The sequence below is a fragment of the Prionailurus viverrinus genome, chromosome C2 (genome assembly GCF_022837055.1).
Source record: "Prionailurus viverrinus isolate Anna chromosome C2, UM_Priviv_1.0, whole genome shotgun sequence".
Lineage (NCBI taxonomy): Eukaryota > Metazoa > Chordata > Mammalia > Carnivora > Felidae > Prionailurus > Prionailurus viverrinus.
Window position 1 is genome coordinate 147,495,409 of NC_062569.1, and position 23,758 is coordinate 147,519,166.

Here is a 23,758-nt window from a genome sequence, read left to right on the forward strand (position 1 = left end):
ACATTCTTTTGTTAATTATATTTTAGTAGTAGGAGCATTTGTGCCCATAAGAACCACATTCTAAATGATTATTAGGTTCCCAGACTAGTCCCTAGTGATGTTAAATGTAGTTCTTATTTCTGGAGTGGAGGGAGGAGGGGGAGGGGGAGAAAAAGCCGAAGTGATACACCGGGGACCAAGACGGAGGAAGGCAAAGACAGAAAGAATGAAAGCAAAAGGTCCACAAGAGAAACTCCCTGGGTTTAGGTCTTGCTGTAAGCAAAATGTTGAGATCTATGCCATCGGTTTTTGTGTCCCCTGACTTTTCGTTTCTGTATCCCACTCCTCAAATCCCAGTGCTCTCCTTTGGTCCTAAGGTCCCACCCTCACCAGGCCTGTTCCACTCTCAAAACTCCCCTTTCTCAGTGCAGACGTGTCTAGCAAGGTCTTTGGAAAACATCAGTCTAAAGAGAACCGTATCATTTTGTGGAACGCATAGTCCTGAAGCATCTGAAATCTAGCGTTCTCTTCTTAGGGGAATTCCAGTCCAGTGTAACAAAACGAAGCAAGAGAAAAGAAACTAAGGCAGTGTTTTGAAGGAAGATATCTTCCTTGGGGCGTCATCCGCTGTGCTGAGTCCCGCTAAGCAGTCCTTGACGTGGCCTGCTTTCTCCATTTCCCATCTGATGTTTCTGCCCAGACCCCCGGGAGCCCGGGCCTGGCCTCTAGCTGGCTCACAAGACGTTCTGGACTGAAGTAGGTTTTTTTTTTCTTTTTTTCTTTTTGCTTTGTGTTTTGGGGTTTGTTTTTTGTTTGTTTCTTTCTATTTATTTTGTTTTTCTGAACAGCTCCCATGGTTGGGCTCGGAGCGGAGCAGAGAGGGCTGGCTGTGTATATGGGCTGTGTATATGTGAATGGGGGCTGGGCGGACAGGTGAAGTTGAAGGTCAGGATACCCATGGCCTGGTTCCCAGATTCCTTTTCAAGTTCTCCACGGTTTGCCAAAGTTCCTGGCGGTTGGAACCTTCGACGACGTTAGTAAATGAACGTGACAACATAGCTTTGGTTGCTCAAAATTGGGAAGGTTTCAAAGTAAGAAAAGTGGGGGAAATGGTTGGTGGTGTTGGCAACGTTTTCTATACTGTATGCTTTTAAGGATGAATTCCCGTTGAAAAGCGCCACATCTAAGAATGAGATACACATACACGTATGCCGGCCTCCGGGTAACCGTGCGGGCTTCTCTCCGGGTTCACTTTCCCTGCCGTCGTGGATGAGTAAGCTCTGCTCTGGCAACGGCCGCCTGGCCTCGGTGTTGACCCGAAGCCTCTCCAGACCGCAGATAGCCAGGTATTCAGCGGGGAGAGTGTTGGGGCTGCACAGAGAGAGCTTCAGGTCCCGGACCAACGTGAAGTTCAGCAGAAGGCCCAGTGCAGACGCATCTGTGAACCAGACGGTCAGTCGGTCGTCGTAGCTGGTTTGCTCTATTGCGGAAGGCAGGACGGTGTGGCAGCTGCACATCAAGTTGGCCAAAGTGTAGTCACAGTCCCGGACGTCCGCGGAGCAAGTGCAGTTCCGAATGGTGTTTTCCTTCGTGAAGATCAGAGTGCTGTTCTTCTGACCTCCTGTGAAGCAACCTAGGACAAGGATGCCCAGGGCGCTGGTCAGCAGGAGGCTGTGCCCAGAAGGTGGGGCCATTCTTGTCTCAGTGTGGGCCCGCAAGGTTGTGTCTCCCCTTCGTGAGCCAGTTCATTGCAACTCAACTGAAAGACAAATACGCAGCTGTGTTATCGCAGGCTCTCATTAGAAATATGCGGGTCATGGGGCGCCCGGCTGACTCGGTTGGTAGACCATGTGACTCTTAATCTCAGGGTCATGAGTCTGAGCCCCATGTTGGGTGTAGAGGTTGCTTAAAAAAATAAGAAGGTTAGGGGAATGGAGCGCCCTAAATAATCCATCGCAAACGTTTCTCTCTTGTGGTTCTATCAAAGGCAGGCAACGCAAATGCCTGAGTGGAACCCAAGTGCAGAAATGATCTTTTCTCAGAGCCTTGTGAGAGGCAGTGGCCAGCCTACCCATGTGAGGCATAAAACTCCCTGTGATGTCTGCCGGGAGACTGACACACCAGCAGCAACAAGATGGGGTGCCCGAGATGAGACCAGTGCGCCTGTCTGCGTGCATCAGGGATCTGTGGTGCTTTGAGCGTGCACAACTCTCCAAACATCGTGTTACTTGTATTGAGTACTCGACAACCCCTTAAACGTGCACATTCCCTCCTCCCCTCAATATCTGACTTCCTGGAATTCAGGAGACCAGCAGCTCCGTGATGGACTCAGCCATCCAAGTGCTACCTGTGAAACAACATAGCATGCATACCAGCGAAACATTTAGTTAATGGTAACCTTTAATTTCTAACTAGACAAACATGCCCCCCCATCATATTAATCTGTTTATAGATCCATTGATAACTTCCTGGTCTCCTAGAAATATGAGTATTAGAGTAGATTTTACCGTGTTAATAGACCATGAAAACACTAATCACATGCCAGTTAATTGCAATGAACTTTTCATCACCTCCTTTCCCAGAACACCTGTTATAAATTGATTTTGTCAAGTAACTTAGCGTAAGGCTCCCAAACTAAGCAATATATCAGCACTGTTAAATGACCTAAACAATATAAGTCCATGCTTAGTTTAAGGAGCAACATCAATGTCCAATTTGGAGGAAAATGAACTAAGTACTTGGTATATAATAGATGCGTGGTATTCTTTTCTGGTGAGGTTGGAATGAGACGCACGTTATGAAATAGGGTTCCAGGTTCCAGTCTTGCAAGAATAATTACATTTCCTGGGGCTCCTGGGTGGCTCAGTTGGTTGGTTAAGCACCTGACTCTTGATCTCAACTCAGGTCATGATCTTGCAGTTTGTGGGATAGAGCCCCATGTAGGACTCTGTTCTGACAAGCAGAGCCTGCTTGAGACTCTCTCTCTCCCTCTCTCTCTGCCCCCCACTCCCACTTGCTCGTTCTCTCCCAAAATAAATAAACACTAAAAAAAAATAATTAAAATAAGAATAATTACACTTCCCCTGAGTTAGCTGATGGCTGACCAAAAGATACAAGACCAAAGATACAATTCAATTAATCCGAATTGACCAAAGATACAATTCAGTCCGTCTGCATGTACAAATCACCATGCATCTGGAAAAATACTTGGAATGAGACCTCTGGCTCAGAGAGTCCAGGGCTGGTGACGGGGCCCCCATAGGAAGGCTGCGGAGGGACAGATGAGTCAGTCTGAGGAGCTGAACGTGTGTCCAAAGAGGGTGGTGGTGACAGCAGGAAAGAGGTGAGGCAGACGTGCAACACTTAGGGTGCAAGATGAGGCCCCGAGGTGGCAAAGCAAGGCAAAGAGAAATCCAAGGGAGGCAACGCTAAAAATGCCGGGGTCAGGTGGACAGGGAGGAAGCACACGTTCGTCAGCAGGTGGCCGGAGACTAAAAATAAGCTCAGCTAAGTAAACTTGAACAGAAAGTAAGACACTGGTTCACAGGAATCATAATATCATTCATTCATTCATTCGCTCATTCATTCATTCATTCATTCACTCAGCAAATGTTTACTGAGAGTTCGCTGGCTGGCAGGCACTTTGCTGGCTCTGGGGATACAGCCCAGAAGACAGCGAGGTTATAGAAGTTGGGTTCTAAGCGACTTGATTCTGCTTCCAGAGCCCAAGGCGGGCCAGGCCTGCGTGTGAGGACCAAGGGCCTGCAGCAGCGGGGAGGAGAGGGAGGCAAAGGCAGGAGTAGGGTGGGGCTCAGCACGGGCCATGTGCCAAGGCCGAGCAGAAGACACAAAGATGAACAAAACCTGTACCCTGCCCTCCAAGGGCTCATAAGCGGAAGAGGAAGACAAATAGGGCAGGACTGAGAAAGGCCCTATTGAATGTACATGTGGTTATAGGAACGCAGCAGAGAGATAGGTTAAAGTCCATTTGGGGGACTGAATAAGGTGCTTTATATAGTGCTTTGTGTTGACTTTGAAGTTGTTACAGGGTTTTCTTAAAGGACGTATTCGTTAGTGCATTTTGTCATAAAAGAAAGGGCTTTGAGAAATGCTCCCATAGAGCCAGCATTCTTCCTGAACACGAGGTTTAACGGTTTTAAATAGTTTTAGGATGTGGTGGTGACTACCCCACTTAGTAAGGAGCAGTGACTAACTTATTAATTACAAGATAATTTTAGATGATCGGTTGTCCTCGATTCCGCTGGAGGTTTGTTTCTAGGACTTCATGCCCCAGTAACGCTTTCATATCAGAACTGAGAAAGCTGTCATCGACACCACTGGCTTGCTCTGATCTCAGCCTGGAGGGGCAAGGGAGGTGAAAAAGGGTCTATCCACAAGCCTGGAACCTGGTGAGAAAAGTGTCTGCTTCATTTTCCAGGTGCTGATACCATTCAGGGGCATGCATGGAAGAAGGAAAGAGGTGGGAAGGGAAACAGACATTGGTTTCCTGAAACAAGGGGAGACTGGAGATCATAAAAGATTTGTGAGCAGCACCTCTTCCCGGCCCTGCAGTCAAGTCCCTGGCTGGATCTCAGGGTGGCCCCTGCCTTCTGGGTATCAGGGAGTTCAAAGGCTGGAACATGGAGGCCGGATGCATGAGGCCTGGTGATAGCGTACAAAGTTGGACAAATATTCCTGGTAACAAGCCTATGGGGTTTCCAAAAAGATGCTAGTTGGACATTTTTCTCCTTCGGTTTTACCCTGGACTTCTCTCTTTAGATTTGTTGAATGTGGATTGTGATCACCCTGGTTTTACTATGTATTTATTCATTTGTGGGCAGATTCCGGCATGGCCTCAGCAGAATGGGCACAGATACATCACACTGTCCCTGCTCCTTCCTGTGCCCCTGACCATAATGGGCGTGGTGCCATGGGGAAAGGAACTGTTGTCTTCCTCTGCGGGTTGCTCAGCTTGTTGGAAGGGGAATCTTGATCTACTGGTGACTGTCTTGTCTCCAGAAGGGGGGAGATTGCCCTACAATGGAGCCAACACAGAGGAGAACAGACAAGAAACGCAGAGACATTTCTCACAACTTTTTCGAGCACCGGGATCAAGCCATGCCTGACATCCTTCTTTGATTTCTGAAATAAGTGAGCCAAAATTTTTTTCCCCCTACTCAAACCAGTCTGAATTGGATTTCTGTAACAAGCAGTGAGAAGAGTATGCTGACATTGGGCAAACTATCTTTTGCCCCCCCCCCCCTTCTTTCAATATACCTTTGTGGCGTCCTTGCTGTGTGCTGGGCATGGTGTGTGATAATCACTATAATAGCATTTTGTATGGGGTGTTGAGTCTACACCTAACTTCGCCTGGAAATGGAAGATGTCATAACAAGCTTCACAGAAGAGGTAGTATCTGAGGAGGAGAATAGTTCCTGAGTAAGAAAAAGAAAAGAAAAGGTTATCTATGTAGTTAGCACAGGGCGATCAGAATTTGAAACATCCAAAAGTAGGACAGAGGGGGGCGCCTGGGTGGCTCAGTCAGTTGAGCATCCGACTTCGGCTCAGGTAATGATCTCTCGGCCTGTGGGTTTGAGCCCTGCAGGGCTCAGTGCCTGGAGCCTGCTTCCGGTTCGGTGTCTCCCTCTCTCTCTGCCCCTCCCTCCCCCCCCCCATGCTCTGTTTCTCTCTGTCTCTCAAAAATGAATACACATTAAAAAAAATTAATAAAAAAGAAACCAAACAAAAGTAGGACAGAGAGACTGATGGGCTATGGGGATGCTGGTGGGAGAGGGCAGTGGACGAGTCCTGTTGGGGGAGCCTTCTGACTTGCTCTGCCTCATCATTTTCTTAGTACCCCAGCTTGTTGTGTGCCCATCATCAGGACTTGCCTCCTGTGTCCTAAGAGGAGTCCCCTCCCCCATCCCGTCCCCCACCACTGTGGGCGGGGGCTTAGTCAGGGGCAGGGGCAATGTGACATATCTGTGCCATTTTGTTTATGTTGTGCTGGATTCTGCCCAAAATGAATAAATACGTAGTGAAACTAGAGCAAAAGTTGATTCCTCCCTATGTTACAGTCTGAGGCCACTGAGGAGGTGGGGGGGGGGGGGCGGGGAGGGTGTGCTCTGCTCCACGTGGTCATGTAGGGGCTCAAGCTTTCATCCACGGCTCTATCATCTCCCAGGCCTTTGGATCCTCTGTGGGCTTTTCGTTCACATTTCACTGACCAGAACTCAGCCACGCGGCACCCCCTCTCTGCAAGCAGCTTGGAAACGAGGTCCGGCACCGTGCCAAGGGAGGAGAGGACGACGTGGGTATCGGTGGGCGCTAGGAATTTCTGGCAAGCATAATACGTGGCTTTATGCAACCATCACAAACACCGAGGTGGTCTCAATCCACCTAAATTTTTTCAGGCAAGATGTGAAACACCATGTACGATCATTAAATCTCGGAGCCTTTAAATCACCAAACGTGTTGAAAAACTGGAGCTACTATTCAGATCGGTTCAAATATTAGTTTTATGTCACAGCTGAAGAAATCTCGGTAGTAATTAATGCCAGCAATTAGCTGCACGAAAGCAAAGACTTCTGAAGTGAGCAGATACAGACATCAGTTACTTCAAAACAAATTCCACACAGATTCCTTCTCAGTCTAGGATTACACCCAATATTTAGATAATGTTTACACTTGGCTCCAAGAGGAATGTTTCAAACTGGACTAGTTCTCTTTATAAGAAGATATTACTAGTAAGAAGATCGTGTGTCGGTGGGAGGAGAGCCTTTGGACCGTTAGCCCAAAACAGATTTGGAATGTCTTGAATAATGATGGTTTGAACTCTATAGTCTCAACACAAAGGAGAAAAAATACAATTGTGGAAAACCGTGATGGTATTCCCCAAATTCTAACAGCAACTAGCAATTCAGCGTGATTTCCCATTTTTAATTCAGAAGTGATTTAATTTGAAATTAAAAGTGTTTTTTGTTTGTTTGTTTGTTTTGACAGGGGAGAGGCACTTAGGCAAAAGTCTCGGTTGAAGCAACTGGGGCCAATAAGGACCAGAAACGGATGAGATGCTCCAGCAAGAAGCAGAGGGCCTGAAAGAGAAATCTGGACCCCAGACACAGGAAGAAAGGCAGAAGACAGCCAGCGTCCAGGCACTTCAAAGAAACCCACTTGGAAGCCAGGACTTGGGGAGCTAGGCAAGGATGTCTCACAAACGCAGTTCCCCAAGTGTGTTTCTGCAAAACTCCTTGAAGGTTCTGAGGGGGGCGAACAGGAGAGAACTTCCAGACGAGGAGGTAATTTGGAACTCTGGGTGTATCCCACCTGGCGAAACATAGACCTTACTCTTGAAGTGTATCTGATCACGAAGGTACCCAGCGTTGCTAACACCGAGACCAGTTGAGATGGCCTCGCTCACCCCAGGGGTCGAATGGGTTGCCCAAGGAGTTAACTGCCCGAGTAGGCAGTTAATTAAAAGGCAATGCGATTGGCGAGTGCTTATTAATGACGTGGAGCCAGTGTTGGGCACAAGGACAGGGAAAGGCTCGCAACGGGGTGCGTTAGGGCCAGCAGAGAAGGGCTTGGGGGAAGGGAAAGGGAAGGGCTGCAACTAGAAGTGTCCCTCGAGCAAAAACCTCAGAAACTGAGCACTTGGTGTATCCGGGGCTCATGAGCTGGAGCACAGGCAAGGCAGGGTCAGGACAAACCCCGAGATCAGGGGTTTAGTCTTCAAACCCTTCTGACTCTCACCCCGTTAATAAAAACTTAAAAAAAAAAAAAAAAAAAACCTCTCCCCAGTGGGGCGCCTGGGTGGCTCAATCGGTTAAGTGTCCAATTCTTGGTTTCGGCTCAGGTCATGATCTCACGGTCTGTGAGTTCGGGCCCCATGTTGGGCTCTGTGCTGACACCACAGAGCCTGCTTGGGATTCTCTCTCTCCCTCTCTCTCTCTCTTCCCCTGCCCCGATCACTCTCTCTGTCTCTCTCAAAAATAAATAAATAAACTTAAAAAAACAAAAAGCCCTCTCCCAAAGATGTAACTTTTTATTTAGGAAGGCATGACAACTGCCCTATTGATATATTATCTACATTGTGAGTCATACACGGAGCGTAGAATTTTTTTAATTTGAGACAAAAAAATAAAAATGAGACTTGAGTACCTTCAACTCAACCCACTGGCTTGGCTTGGGCACTCCCTTGGCCGCAAACACCCCCTTTGGAGGCCCCAGAGAGAGGCAAAAAGGAGGCGCTGAAGGTTTGTGAGCAGGGGAGACCTATTTAGTTCTGTGCGTCAGGAAGGTCATTCAGGCAGAGATGAATTGGAAGACAGAGACAGAGAGAGCACAGTGGGTTCTAAGTAAGAGAACACTTCCGTATTTTCTTTGAGGTTTTACCTCTCTCCATTTGCTGACTCCTGGCTCCAGCCTCCCCGGATAAATCTGTGTCTGTGTCTCCAATCCTGGGGTGGGTGGGGCGGCCAAAGAGGGGAGGATGAGGGAGGCAAGGGTGAGGACAAAGGTCTTCGTGCTCGGGAAGCAGGAGATCCTGAGGGAACGGCTCGGGGAAAGCGGTCCCTGTTTCCTTCTTAGCATCCCGACATGGCTTGCCTGGGGCTCTGCTCTTTGAGATGCCCACCCTGCCCCTGCCCCTCGCCGGAAAGGCACAGCTCACCTTCTGAGCCAGGGGCCTCTGGGTGGTTTCCTTAGACCGGCAGCGAGAGCAGCTCCTGGCAAGACAAGTTACAGGTGAGATTACGGAGTCGGCATGGTATCTTTCCTGTCCCCAGGGGCTCCTTGCTGTGCCTTCATCTCAATTCCTTGGTCAAGGCTTATCCACTCTTTCCAGATGCCTGCTGCTAAAATCTTGCTCTCACATAGGGGTCTAAGGGCACTTGGGTAAGCCTTAATCTGGATTTACATAAACATATTCTTGCCCGAGCGTATTTGCCCTTTAGGCTTTATCCCTACTTGTGCCTTGTTAAAGGGATGGCAAGGATTAAATAGGAAGTCTGGGAGTCTGTGGGGCGGGGACTCCTCTTGAGGACACCAGAGCTGAGGGATCACCTGTTCCCGGGTCCAGTTCCCACTGGTCCGTGGCTGTGCAATCACCCTTCCCAGGCAGGCCAAGGAGAACGTCCTGCCTACTCTGCATTCGTGCATGAGATGCTCGCGGGGACACTCTAGGTGTAGGACCTTGAGAAGCTCTTGGAGAAAAAATGGATTTGGGGCATTTTTCTTTTCTTTGGCTCTGTCTCACAAATGCACCGCAGGAGGTAGGTTACAGATACACTCTATGTAATACGATATTTGTTTTTTTAGGTTTACTTTATTTTGAGAGAGAGCCAGAGAGGGGCAGAGGGGCAGAGAGAGAGAGAGAGAGAGAGAGAGAGAGAATCCCAAGCAGCCTTCGCACTGTCAGCATTGAGCCTGAGGCAGGGCTCAAAGCCACGAATTGTGAAATCAAGACCTGAGCTGAAGTCAAGAGTCAGATGCTTAACTGACTGAGCCACCCAGGCGCCCCCATGTAAGATGATATTTACAAGAGAAGGGATAGCTTTGTTGTTTAATAGTCCAAAGCTTATAATGTTGAAAGGAACAGGAATTTGGGTCTCTCCCCAGCACTTTCTTACTGTGGTAAGTGTTATCTTTTCTTTCCTCGTATTCCACCCCCAGCCCTGGTGTTATGAGCCACTGCATTTTCACACGCCCTCCCGAGTGTCTGCCTCTGAAGACACTGCCTTGTGCACTCTCTGTTGATGAAGGGCTCTTCCCGCCCCTGGGCCTTACTTACACAGTTCACAGTGAGAGGCGCGACACAGGATTCACCGTGATCCTGGTATGATCTGTATCTCCTTGGGTTTATACAGTGGGCACAAAACTGTTCTCTATCATCTGACTTATTTCCTCATCTAGAGAAAGAGGAAATAAAGTTCACGTCTCCATAAGTTGGCATTTAGGCAAAATTAACCTCAAGTGTGTGGTTCGGGTCTCAAGAGCACACGCTTTATTTTTGTGATGGTTCGTGTTCAACTCGCTGTATATTGCGGGCCACTCAGAAATGACTTTTGGAGTCTCTGTCAACATGGCATGGGGATGATAATACCTACTACACTAGGATATAACGTCAGTGTAGCAGGACTCACGTGGAAATGTAGTCTGTCTCTGAGTACTGTTGCTACTAGTAAGTATGCTTACATATACATGGTACTTAGTACTCTATTAACTATGATGTTTTATAAGGTCGGAACCATAATGATAATAGGGATATATTAGCATGCTCTGTCAGGGCATCCCAAAAGCCACCCCAAAGAAATATAAAAGTTACTGGCGCATTTAATGCACTACTTACATCAAAAAGTTTGAATAAAGAACAGGTTCAACATAAAGCAAAAATGCCTCTTTGCCCCATTTGTCCTGTAACAAACAACAACTCGGATTTACAAACGTCCTTCTGTGATTCTGGGGAACAGGAGGGCTTGCAATCATTAGTGAGCAAAACCGGTAAATTGAAGTAAGTGTCCAATTCCCATTTCTAAATTGTTCAGTGGGGCAGCAGGGTATGGACTGTGATCAAAACACTTGCTTTCTGGTTTCTTCTTGTCCCTGGTAGATACGGTGGGGGCTGAGTAAGGGCCCCTGTAGGTGTCCGTGTCCTAATTCCTAGAACCTGTGAATCTTGTCTTCCAGAGCAAGAGGGACTTTGCAGATGTGATTACGTTAAGGATCTTGGGATGGGGAGACCCTGGATTATCTGGGTGAGCCCAGTGTAATCACAAGGGTCCTTCTAAGAGGAAACCGGAGGAGACAGAGGAGAAAAAGGCAATGTGGCAACAGAAACAGAGATCGGAGCGATATGGCTGGAAGCCAAGGAATGCCAGCAAACTCTAGAAGCTGCAAGAGACAAGAAACGGATTCTCCCCTGGAGCCTCCCCAAGGAAGGAGCCCTGTCGACACCTTGACTTTAGCACAGTCAGCCTGCTTTTGGACTTTGACCTCCGGAAATGTAAGAGAATACTTTCTTCTATTTTAAGTCACTGAGTTTGTGAACATTTGTTACGTAGTCATAGGAAACTAATATAGAGAATATAAGGTAATTACAAAGCACCCATATCAAACCACCGTTTGGACTAAACACACACACTAGGGGTGCCTGGGTGGCTGTCGGTTGAGCATCTGACTTGGGCTCAGCTCGGGATCTCGTGATGCGTGAGTTCAAGCCCCGCGTCGGTCTCTGTGCTGACAGCTCAGAGCCTGGAGCCTGCTTTGGATTCTGTGTCTCCCTCTCTCTCTGCCTTTCCCCCACTCACACTCTGCCTCTCTCTCTCTCTCTCAAAAATAAACGTTAAGAAAGTTTTTTTTAAACACGCTAGCCACTCTATTTATAGCCCTGCAGTGTTTGCTAATTGTTTCCTGTGTCTTACTACTCTCACTAGACTGGATAGTAAGGAAGCTCTTGGGGTAACTCTATCCCAGCCTCCATTACTGGCTTTCTGAAATACCAAGCTCAAAACTGTCCAGAGTAGTCATGCTGCATTGGGTCCAGCCCAGCGTAAATGAGGCATCTGGACACGTCTCATGAATTCCGAGGGGGGCCTGTATCCAGGTGGTGATTTGCATGTGTGGACCTGTCGAGGAAAAAAGAAGGAAGCGTGAAGACGGTGTGTGAAGGCCTGGGGCAGGGCTGAGTGGAGGGACAGGATGGCACTTGTCTCTTCTCAGCCCAGACTAATTAATGCCACGGGCTGAGTCCTGTGGAGCCGCAGGCAGAGGCTGCATGGACAGCTCTCAAGAACCCTGAGATGTGGGGCACGAGTGGCCCCTATCTGGGTGATGACGTGTGACACCGGGCTGGGGACAGAGTCGTTCCCCCCACTTGCGCCCTGAGTGCAGGACAGCTCTGGTATGATGAGGAAGGAGGGACAAGCAGCACCATTTGGCCTTCCCTGGAGGATGGATGGGAGTGCCCCTGGTCACTCCTCTTTGGGCAGTGAATCAGTGGGGAGCCCCATGGCTAAGGCAAGGGACAGTCACCATCTAATGGTGGTTGGGGACAGAATCAAGTGAAGGGATCATTTCTGAGCATATGTAAGACATTCCTGGGGGCTCTATTGTGTAGACACAGAGGTAGGAAGGAGGCAAGGCTTTGTATCAGGGAGGTGGAAACACAAATCGGCAAAATGCAAGCTATTAATGTGCATTTGAACTTATTTGTGCCCAGTGGTTGGTGAAGCCAGGACTCCTTCAAGGATCAGTTGATTACTGCTTTTAGATTAAATGTATTCATTAATGGAAATGCACCTGAGAGCCAACTTGAACAAACGAAAGCATTTTGTGTTTTGAAAGCATTGAGCTCAACTGGGTGTTGATTTCACCCATCGTTTGCTAATCGGATCCCGGACCCCTTGGTGTCGATGTGCCGTGTAAGGCAGGTTTCTGATGTGGCAAAAACCTGGTCTTTTTGTTGACTGTGGTTTCCCCAGTCCTTAGCACAGTGCCTGATGCATAGAAGCACTCCATAAATATTTATACTATCCCTACATTATAAATCCCTACATTAGCTAAGTCAGAGATGCATGTTACTGACCCTTTACTTCCACTTTTACCTTCCACCTCCTGGAATCGTGCAGTGTTATCATGTTACCAAAATCAGCAAGCAAAATGCATCCTCTTTAGCAGGAATTTCGGTGTTTGGCCTCGCCATGACAAAGGAAGCATACTGAGATTTTGTGTATGGGCAAGAGGATGGGAAATTCGAACCCAACATCCTAAGCCTTGCCTGTGAGTCCCCCCTGAAAGCCACTGAATGCCATCTGGCAAAAGCCCCATGAGGCATCCCCATCCTCCGTGGCTTTACCCATCAGCACCGTGTAGGCTTGCAGTTGCCTAGGAATCGTCTCGTAAATCTGATGGAGACACAGGGTGAAACACACTCGCCTGGAACGATGACCACGAGCCCCAAGTCGGGCTCCCAGATCACTGTCCTTCCACTTCACCCTACACATCCATCCAGGGCTCACAGGAAGAATGAGCAGAGTTGGTAAATACTGATCTCACAGACAGTGGTGAGCATTAGAAGGCATCACCCTAATTGCTGTCCGTTGAGGGATTATGATAGCCCCCACTACAGACTCCCCCAAGAGCTAACCTTCAAGCGTCCAGTTTTGTAAAACTAACATGGAACCACTTTGCTCAAATTACGAGTGTGAGGTTGCCAAGGAAAAATGAGTCAGAGTAATCCCTTTCTAAGAGATGAGAAGAAAAAAAAAAGCCTGCAAAGCTTTAATATTTTAATTACCTACTTCCAGAACAATAAAAAAGGGACTAATATCTTCCACGCAGTGAGGTACATTATGACGGTTTCATAAAGTAGCTTGAGCTATTTCCCCAGGACAGAAGCCTTACGCTTTTTCCTTTCATCTGTATTCAACCATTCCAACGATATTCAATCTTAGAAGCGTTAAGAATTAAATTTTCCTTTAGGGTTTTAGTTCCAAATATTGGAACCATAAGCAAGTTAAACCTTGCCGCTTTCATGAAAGACTTGTAAGGGTCTTTAAATGCCTCCTGGGAACAATGACTAAAGGTAATGTCAGATCCTGGAGCAGAAATAGGACATTAGGTAAAATCTAAGGAAATCCGCATAAAATGTGGACATTAGTTAACAATAATAATGTATCGATATCGGTTCATTGATTGTGACAAGTGCATGTCCCGTTCTGATGTAAGATGTAATAACAGGGGACACTGGGTAGGGGCATATGCGAAGTCTCTGTGCTATCTTCACAATTTTTCTGAGTCTAAAACTATTCTAAAATAAAAAAGGTTTTTTGTTTTTTTTTGAGAAGAATGCCTTCTGATTTCATTGACGACTCCTTGGAGATTATTATTTTTGTGATAACAGCAGAGCTCCAGTGGGTCAACTGAGCATCACAATTTGGGCTAAACTGAGCACCCATGAAATGGTGTCTAGGTGTGACTCCAGATGAATTCTTTAGCCCTTCTGGCCGCGAGAAGATTCTGGCTTTCTTAACGGCCCTGGAAGCCAGGCAATTCAGAGATGCAAGTGGGAAGTGATCCTTTTATGGAAAATGGATCAAAACTGGAAGGGAGAGGCATCAGGAAATATTGTGGGAAGAAGTCCTGAAGGAATGTGTGTGTGTGTGTGTGTGTGTGTGTGTGTGTGTGATACTTCCCTCACGCGGCTTATGTTGTTCCCTGTGTCTAGGAGAGTTCTGTATTTCTCAACTGCTGAGAAACCAGCCTCATCTCTTAAACTGTCCTTGGATCCCACCTCTTTCATGAAACTTTAGTAGCTAGGGCTCTGGATGGCGGTTCTTGCCTACCTCCAACCTGTTTCTCTCTCTCTCTCTCTCTTTTTTATTTGAGAGAGAGAGAGAGTGCGCATGCATGCAAGCGGGGGAGGGGGCATCAAGAAAGGAAGAGAGAATCTTAAGCACACTCCATGCTCAGCATGGAGTCCTACACAGGGCTCTATCTCACAGCCATGAGATCGTGACCCGAGCTGAAATCAAGAGTCGGACGCTCAAACGTCTGAGTCACCCAGACGCCCCTCAAACCTGTTTCTCTTATAGGGCTACACCAGTCTACTATATAAAAGAAACTAAAAACAAGCTTTTTATGAGCAAATCTGTAATCATACAGAGAGACTGTGCATGTTTTTGTTAGGTTTTTAAGCCACTCCCATCAGGCTTTTGTTAATATCACTCCATTCAAACCATTCTCATCAGCTTCCCAGTGACTTCTCCCTCCAGCGTGCCAAATCCAATGGTCAGTTGCCTGGTTTCATCTTGCTTGACTTCTTACCAGTATTCGACACGGTTGCCTATTCTTTCCTTCTTGAGCAAAGAACTTTCTGTTCTTCCCTGACACCCCATTCTCCAGCTTCTCTCGCTACCAATGGCTGCTCCTTCCCACTCTCTTTGGCTGGCGTCCCCTCTTCCTCCTTGTTATTGTTGCCTGCCCCTGGCTCAGTGCTTGGCTCTCTTCTCTGGGTATATCCACTCCTTTGCGTGCTAACCTATGGACTTAAATATTATCTATATGCTGATGATTAACCTGCTTCCAGACTCTTCCCTGAACTCCATGCTCATATATCCAGCACCTTGAAAACTCCACCTGAATATCCAAGACACCTCAAACGTAACTTACCGGATACACGACTCTTGATTCCCGAGAGAGTTAAGACTGCTGGGTAGAGAAGACATTTTACCGTATCAACATTTTTCGGCATTAACACTTACTGCTCCACGGCCTTGGGTTCCCATGACTAAACCGGCTAAATACAGAAAATGGTCATCGATGACGGACAACGTACTTCCCAATAAGAAATGTGGGAGATATGTGGTGTCAAAAGTTCATTGAAATTGGGAACCATACATATGTTCAATTGATTAATAGTAATGTTCAATGACTGCTGCTTTCATGCCAGGTACTGTTCAAAGTACTTTTATGTATTTTATATCATTTAATCCTTAGTAAAATCATAGTAAAAATAGACATGATGGTCCCATTTTCGTATCAGAAGATGGAGACACATAGAGGCTAAATAGCTTACTCAAAAGGTCACAGAGCTGGTAAGAAAAAGTTAAAATTTGAACCCAGACAGCCAAACATGTTCTAGAGAATTGTGGTGGAAATTGCAGTGTTATTTCCCATCCTAGGGTCATGTTTCTATACAACTGCCTCGTATTCTATCACTAGACTCTGTGCCCTTTAACATAAAGCGTGTATAGGAACCTCATGCTAGGGGAATAGGAAACAAAATGAATGAAGTGACTTCCAGTAGGCGTAAGCATTTCAGAAACACTTTTTTATTTTTTATTATTTTTTTCACTCATATGTGGACCTTGAGAAACTTAACAGAAGACCATGGGGGAAGGGAAGAGGAAAAAATAGTTTCAGACAGAGAGGAAGGCAAACCATAAGAGACCCTTAAATACAGAGACCAAACTGAGGGCTGATGGGGGGAGGGCGAGGGAGAGGGGGAAATGGGTGATGGGCACTGAGGAGGGCACTTGTTGGGATGAGCACCGGGTGTTGTACGTAAGCGGTGAATCACGGGAATCTGCCCCCGAAACCAAGAGCACACTGTATACGCTGTATGTCAGCCAACTTGACGATAAATTATATTAAAAAAAAAAAGAAACACTTTTTGAAAAGAACATTTATAAATTCGCTTTAAAAATAAGGACGTTAGTTGAGTGCTGCTTCTGCATATGGGGGGCGGGCTACCTCAGAGAGCGAGCCAATGGGAAGTCTTAACTAAAATATGTAGCTACTGTACCTCTCCTGGACACAGGACCTTCTGAGAACTAGTTAACCAATGACTGCAAACCCCTCTCCATCTAATGACTTGGTCTATGCCCGGCTAATCCGATCACTGGGGTTCAGCCCCCACCCAGCTTGGCACATAGGCCCACGTCTGTGCCCTTGATCGTACCCTCATGGAGCCATGTGGTTTGTCTGTTACTGGACACTGAATTAAAAAGTTGATGGTACTCCCCTGCTCATACTCGGTCTCTCTCTCAAAAATAAATACACATAAAAAATTCTTTTAGAAAGTTGATAGTATAACAGCATTAAGCAATAAAAATACTAGTATGGAGAAAGAAAATTGGGAAGTCTAAGTCAGCTGTTGAAAAGCACCCATTTCCATAGATGCTTTATTAAAACTGTTATTTTCAGAAATGCCCAATTTCTGTAAAAAAAAAATTTAATGAGAATCCTTTTTTTTGTTCACACATACTGCATTATTTGGTCTAAAAATAAAGGTTAAAAATTTCCCAAAGATCACTGTTTTCATTAAAGATTTTTTTTCCAAACAAATGAGGCCTGATAATTTTGGTGGTTTTTATATATATTATGCATAATTTCCTCTCCTCAGTATACACCGACACTTTTATTGCTAAAAAAAAAAACAAAAAAAAAAACAAAAACAACAAAAACCCTGCCCCAAACATGTTTGTTAAAGAATGAACTATATGAACAAGAACTGTGTAAGAATTACCGGTTTTGGCTTTAAAAAATCCCCACCTTCTTGCCTTGTAGTACAGTATTTAATATGTTTTTTCACTTTTAAATAAAAGGACAATTTTTTTTAAAAAAGATAACGAGTCCATACGTTAATACTCATCTAAACTCCGTTTCTTATCTTCTTACATTTTCCAATGAGCAGTGTATAAAAAAGCAATAAATGTAATGCTGTCACATAAGAACAGAGCAAAGGAACAGTATAAGCTGATGTTTTGAGAGTTCCCAGTTTTCTCTGTTTGGGATCACGATAAGGAAAAGAGCTATGATAGATCAGCTCTTTAAAAAAAGTTTTTTAACGTTTATTTATTTTTGAGGGACAGAGAGAGACAGAGCATGAGTCGGGGAGGGGCAGGGAGAGAAAGGGAGACACAGAATCCGAAGCAGGCTCCAGGCTCCGAGCTGTCAGCACAGAGCCCGACGCGGGGCTCGAAGTCACGAACTGTGAGATCATGACCTGAGCCGAAGTCGGACGCTCAACCAACTGAGCCACCCAGGCGCCCCTGATCATCTCTTTTATGTAATTGTTATTTCGCGTTGAAGACCGACAGGGAAGTAGAGCCAAATGTTTTAAATAGAAACCACAAGCCCCGGATCCATGGAGATATCTGTTATATAATAATATTACCCTAAGTAAATTTATCTGTTTAGAGACTAAATGAGAAGACCATTTCATTCTTTGCTGAATGCCCTGGAAACGTTTCCTTTGAAAGGCAGAATCTCCATAAAGAGCAATTCATATGCCTGGAAGCCTGAAAGAAACCAAACCAAACCAAAACAAAAAACACTTTCTTGGTAAAAGCCACCGTAAGTGTACATTATGCTCGGGCAATGTAAATTCTGCCAGAAGACGGGGACGCCCACAGTGGCTCTTCAAAGGGTCGCAGAACTTGCCTGCAGTGCAGCCGAAATTCGGAAGCTATGAATAACTGTCTTACGAGACACACTTTTCGAGAAAGAACAGAGGAGTTACTTACATCTGGGAGTTCCAACGTGAGGCTTGCTTTTCCACGCTGCGGACCTCCGCCTGGTTCTTCACCCTGGCTTGACAGCTGGTTTAATCTGCAAGGCAGGATGGAATGCACTTGCTGTTGTTTTCCGGTTTCAGAGGGCCAGCGGCCCTGGCCGCTTCCATGGCAACCGGGGGGGAAGCTGCCCGCCTACTAGCTTCATTAACCACACAGCAGGAGACAACCTGCCTTGGGGACCGATGGCCACTGTTTTGGGGTTCTACCGTGGAAAGTTTCCAGAAGAAACTAGGGAGACCGCTGCCGTCTGCTGATCCTGAAGGGCTGACAGGAATGGAAGAAATTCGACTTCAGCAGGAAATCGAGTGGGCTAAGTATAGAGCATGATATTCCTAGATGCTTTTACTCTCATGATTTGGTCCACTTTCTGGTCTGATGAATTGTTATGGATGCAAATGCCTGAACTGGGTTGGGGGGGGGGGGGAAACTGTCCTCTTGTGGGTGTTCCAAAGAGAAAAATGGACTCATTTCAACTCCAGAGAGGTTGTCCTGTTCTCGCTCTTTTTTTCAGTTCAATTTTTAAAATTTTCAGAGCCGTAAAGCAAATAAATTTGGAAAAAACATTCTGTATACATTAACTGATGAGGGGCCAGTAAACCCTGGAGAAATCAGATGGATGGTGGTGATGGAGGAACATCTCACTAATTAAAAGCTCTAAAGGAAGCTAAAGCAATTGATTTGTAGTTACCTGGATGTAGATTATCCAGTATTTTCAAGAAGAGAGCACCTTGTCAGGGAAATTCATTCATTTATATATTATTCATCTAGGGAACCCTTACTACATGCATGTGCTGTGCCAAGAGCTTCAAGGGACAACAGGGATAAATGTCATAGGTCTTGTCTTCAAGGAAGCTGCAATATGGAAGGGGTAATTATATAAGTTGATTGTGAAAAATATTTGGAGGCAGGTACAAAGGAAATACGTGAGAATTTCAGGGAAGGTGAAAAATATTCGGAGGAAGGTACAAAGGAAATGCATGAGAGTTTCAGGGAAGGTGGAGCTACCTGTTGGCAAGGAGATTGGTGACATCTTTGCAGAAGGGTAGCATTTGACCTGGGGCTTCAAGGATGGCTGGGATTTGAGTGGTCAGATATAAGGAAAAGGGACAATAATGCCTCATGGAGTGAGTCTTTGGCCAATGGAGAATGTGAGCCGGTGGACAAAAGCTTCCTCTTTTCTCACCCCAGACAGTCCTGAGACCCAAGTCATCTGGCTTCGTAGAGGACCATGGACCAAGCAACCCACGCAATCAAGAAAATTTCTAGAGCAAGGGTTTGGAGATGGGAGAGCCCCATGCCTATTCAGCTCTTTGAAAGCCAGTGAATCATAATCAGGAGCAAGGGAACTGAGAATAGAGAGAATCCACTCTTTCCAGTGTTTACTTTTAGCAAGGCAAACATATAAATTCTATCATATGAGAATAGCGGGACACAGACTTTGGTTCAAATCTTGATTCCACTACCTTCTTGAACATTATCGTTTAAACTTCATGAGGTTCAGTTTCCTAATCTGTAAAGGAGATAGTAATACTTCACTGCAAGGTTGAGGTGGGGATTAAATGAGATAATATACGTGGACGGGACCCCTGGGGGTGGAGGAAGGGAAAGCTGGCCAGACGAAAATGAGCCGTCCCAGCTTTCCAGAACTACTGTGGCTCATCCAGGAGTTCGACACACCTCTGTTCCAATGCCTTTCTCTCTTGCCTGCCTCTGCTGTAGAGCCCAGAAAGCTAAGATATTCAACTTGCAGGGTCTTTAGCTAGCATGGCAGCTGGGGCTCTAGATATGATTTCAGTTTTACTGATTACTTCTTGATCTGGAACTAAGTCACGTGGAGAGAGGACCATGGGGGCTTTGCTCAGGAACTGAGTTCAGTGGGGAGCGAGAAGAGACTTCTGGGCATCCCTGTTGCTGGCACGGACCTCGCCAGAATTGGCCAGGTCTGGGACTGCGCGCTCCGGGGGCGGCTTTCTGATTGACCTGCTTCCTGGTTGTGGCAGACGTGTCCTGGCTTCCTGTTGGAGAAGGTGGCCTCTTATTTCAACAACTTTGCGACTGTGGAAGAAGCAGCAGCTCCCTCGATGGCCCAATTTCTCGGCGACTTCCTGAGTTTGACCTAGAGTCTGTTCAACCCTCCCCATGACTCAAGAGCTGTCTAGTGTCTCAACCCTCCCCATCTAGTGTCTTAAATCTCCTTGCTGTTTACATCTGCTGGAGGGGACTCTGTTGGTACCTGCCTCCTCTGTTTCTTCTTCCCGTGTGAACACAGAGGTTGCAGGAGCTGTTCCCGTCACTGAGGAGGGCAGAGCAGGAACGTGGAGCAGCCTGGTGCCTTGGGGACACTGCTGAACCCCTACAGTGGCTCCGCACCGCCCGGTCTGTGGGACAACGACAACATCACCTGCCCACGGGTGTTTGCTGAGTAAGAGAAACTACATAAAGTATTGGGCATAAGCTGGGCACAAAGGAGCCATCAGATAATGGTGGCTATTGTCATTATTACTCTTTGTTAGGACATCGATGACTTCCAGGACCTCTTGCTGAGTGGGGGACTGGGACAAAGACACAGAGCATGTGGAGGCGGGTTCCTCCCTGGAAGCTTGGAGGCCAAACAGACAGCCGCTGACGAAATACGGCTGGATCTCTGTGTGTAGCAAGTTAAACATTTACCACACCTTCATATCTCTCCATCTGCCTAAAACTTCATTTCTAAAACATGTGCTCTTTGTGTTAACGGGGTCACACAGTTTAAGTGGATTTAGCAAAAATGAGTGTTGGGAAGACTAATGAAACACCCCCGCCCCACCCGCTTAGGATGCCTGCTTCTTTCGGCTGTGGAATCAAAGGTGGTGGACAAGTGTTTGTTCGCCGTGGGCTCGAATTCTACTTTTGTCCTTGACTAAATTTGTTTTCCTTCCTTCCTCTCTCTCTCCCTCTCTCTCCCTTCCTTCCTTTCCTTCTTCCTTTTTTTTCTTTCTTCCCTCTCTCCTTCCTTCCTTCCTTCCTTCTTTCTTTCTTTCTTTCTTTCTTTCTTTCTTTCTTTCTTTTCTTTTTTCTTTTCTTTCTTTCTTTCCTTCTTCCCAGAAGAGCATTGCAGGCTCCTGATAGCACATTCAAATAATACCCAGTGCACTAAGAGTGAAATTCTGCACACCTCTCCAACTTCTCCTGCAGAAATAATGCCAGTTACAAGTCTGCTTTGAGGCAAGTCTTGCTTTGTCTTCAAACTCTCGCAACCGCTTTGATTGTTAATTAACATGTTGGTTACCTAAACTCTTTTCAAGTGAGGGCTCAAACTCCAGTCTTGCCAAAAGCCTTTCTCCAAGTATCATCATCTGAAGTCTCTATTACCACCGGCTAGCCACCTCTGAATCGTCGATCTGTATCTTTTATTAGCATTTGCTCCATCCTGGGCAACTTCAGGACGCATCTCAGGTTCTGTCTTTCCCTTCCAGCTCCTTCTGTGGCGACGTGAACATCCCTGTTACTCAGTTTGCTGCAGGATACCGAGGCTCCTGTCCTCACCAGGTAGCACTGATCGTGCTCTAGATCTTGTCATCGGCATGTGGCCTCTGTTCCAACCTCAAGTCGCTGCTGTCCCATTTTTGTTCTTTCTCTCCCCCACTCCCGCTCTGCTTTACCCCCACGGAAGCGTCTGTGTGTGGGGTGCCTTGGCTTCACGTTGTCTGTTTCCCCTCTCTTCACTCTGTGATCAGCTGCTTCCACGTGCCCCCCCACCCCGCCGCCGATGACCCCTTGCTGTATGCACCATCGCAGCCCAGCCCTGGATTGCCCCCGTGGTCTGTCTTCTCAGCTCCCACTCGTAGGGTGCAGGCACTCGTGGAGAAAATGCAAAGAGCTAGAAGTTCCTAATGTTGAGCTTCAAAGGGACCCCTGCTATTCGGCCATCCTTCCAGCTTGCTCTTGCCCGATGACTTTGATACCTCTCCTCTACTCGTACCGAACACCCCTTCCTACCACAGCGCCCTCATTCTTATAAGCCGTCCTTGCATCTTATTTTCTTGACAGGAGCCAGGCACCTGGTCTGAGTTTTCTTATCACCCTGATCACAAAAGCACACGTCTCCTTAACCTACAGACATCTCGGATCGGGCACCTGTTCCACACCTCCTCGGATCCTTGTGACCACACTTGTCTTCTACTCTGGTCACCGTGGTGGTAAGCAGCTCGGGCATGGGTCCAACCAGCTGCACATGAAGGCAGCCTGCGAGCACGTCTTGCCTTCCATGCTAAGGCTTCTCTGTTTTCACCGAGGTTTGGGACACGGCGGACGACCGTCGGCATTCTCGCCAATGCTACCTGGAAGTACTGGGGAGTTAATGCCTCATGGAATATTCTCTGACCAACGGAGGATACAAGCGGATGGATACACGCTACCTGCTTTCTCGCACCACGTTGGCAGTCCTGAGGTGCATGTCACATGGGCCTCTCACGTGCTTTGTGGGGTCAACCAACTCAGTAAGAGAACCTCTCATTGCTTCCCTCTCCTTCACTGCTGCTTCTGGGGATCACAATCCCCAGCAAAGTATTTGCAAGGTAGGTATCTTTCTCTTGTCGTCCTCTCTGGGGAAACCGGACTAAGACACATTCTTTGTTCTTTCCCGATTCCAAAATATTCTTCCTCCTCTGAGCTAAAAACTAACTGTTCCCATTTCCTGAGAGAGTTTTCTTCTATAATGATATCCTCCCCTCCTCCAGTAAGTAAAATCTTGACAGTTTTAAGGGATGTATCCTGAGAGTTTCAAAAAAGCCTACTTTTTGAGTACCTCTCTTAGATATAATTACCTCCATAAAATAGAGTACCTGAAACATCAAAGTGATGTCTTGAGACTCTTAAATGGTTTTATGAAGTGCTAAAGCAATTTTTCATAGTACATCACCTGCATAGCAACATTATTCATGAGCTTGCCTGGATCTACAAAGAAGTAGAGTTCCTACCATTTCATGAGAATTCAAGCATATACAGAGATTGGTAGAGAATCACAATGGCGTGGTATGATACCAACGTTGGGCAGCTGGCCGGTGTTGCTCTCCGAATAACTGATCATTCACGTACAGCAGTTTCATGACAGACACGAGTACAACGTGTGCCTTGGCAGAATTGAAAAATTACTACCTACCTTGGACTGTGGGGGTCAACGGCAAATGGTAAGGATCATGAACATGGAGGCCACAAATGCCAGAGATCTACTTTCTAACTCTAAATCTCTACTATCTGGACTTTGAACTTCAGAGGTGCACAACCTCCTCCCCCTGAAAAAGCAGACCTTCACCCGACTTTATAGTGCCCCTAAGCTACTATTGTATTGTCAACTAGATCCATGGAAACTTCACTCTCCAGGAACTCCCTTGACTTTCTTTTCAAATCTAGTGACTCTTTGTAAGCCTTCATATACTTAACCCTCTGTGTGGTTCTTGACTATTAGCCAACACTTCCTTGGTCCTCTATTGTCCTCCATGATTCTGTGATTTTTCTCTGGTGTTCACTTATTGATGACATCACCTCTTTCTCTCATCTCTTATGGAAATTCTTTCTCTTTCCTTCGAGCGCTACCTGAAGCTCATTCCTTGTTTCTGATCTTCCTTCACATTTCTTCTTTATGAATCCCAATCCCTATCCTAAGGTTACCTCCACTTGGAGAACAAATTCAATGCAGCGTAACTTAACTCAACATAGGAAGG

At 46.5% G+C, this 23,758-nt stretch overlaps 1 protein-coding gene and 2 long non-coding RNA genes across 9 annotated transcripts in view; 2 read left to right on the forward strand and 1 right to left on the reverse strand.

Annotated features, from left to right (window-relative positions):
* The window catches only part of LOC125174710 (uncharacterized), a 34,999-nt gene extending 15,352 nt beyond the window's left edge, over positions 1 to 19,647 (forward strand). The window contains exons 2-6 of one of the 4 annotated variants that reach the window (XR_007155524.1): positions 515 to 735; positions 6,982 to 7,277; positions 9,652 to 9,814; positions 10,666 to 10,981; positions 19,245 to 19,647. This is a non-coding gene — a long non-coding RNA (uncharacterized LOC125174710). Of the gene's footprint in view, positions 1 to 514; positions 736 to 6,981; positions 7,278 to 9,651; positions 9,815 to 10,665; positions 11,156 to 19,244 lie in introns of those variants that run through there. The other 3 variants (XR_007155522.1, XR_007155523.1, XR_007155521.1) reach the window with 3 other exon arrangements.
* CC2H21orf62 (chromosome C2 C21orf62 homolog) lies at positions 72 to 18,184 on the reverse strand. 4 transcript variants are annotated; one of them, XM_047874367.1, is made up of 5 exons: positions 18,006 to 18,184; positions 9,770 to 9,887; positions 8,651 to 8,705; positions 5,257 to 5,414; positions 72 to 1,738 (listed from the first exon to the last, which is right to left on the reverse strand). In XM_047874367.1, the coding sequence occupies exon 5, from the start codon at positions 1,671 to 1,673 to the stop codon at positions 1,014 to 1,016; it is 660 nt and encodes a 219-aa protein (XP_047730323.1). In that variant the 5' UTR covers positions 1,674 to 1,738; positions 5,257 to 5,414; positions 8,651 to 8,705; positions 9,770 to 9,887; positions 18,006 to 18,184; the 3' UTR covers positions 72 to 1,013. The 4 variants fall into 4 exon arrangements, with proteins under 4 accessions (XP_047730323.1, XP_047730322.1, XP_047730325.1 ...); XM_047874366.1 differs by lacking the exon at positions 5,257 to 5,414; XM_047874369.1 differs by lacking the exons at positions 5,257 to 5,414; positions 9,770 to 9,887.
* A 1,500-nt stretch (positions 19,648 to 21,147) lies between the features above and the next one.
* Positions 21,148 to 23,758, forward strand: part of LOC125174711 (uncharacterized) — an 18,895-nt gene continuing 16,284 nt past the window's right edge. The window contains exons 1-3 of the long non-coding RNA XR_007155525.1: positions 21,148 to 21,584; positions 22,086 to 22,234; positions 22,331 to 22,612. This is a non-coding gene — a long non-coding RNA (uncharacterized LOC125174711). The remainder of the gene's footprint in view (positions 21,585 to 22,085; positions 22,235 to 22,330; positions 22,613 to 23,758) is intronic.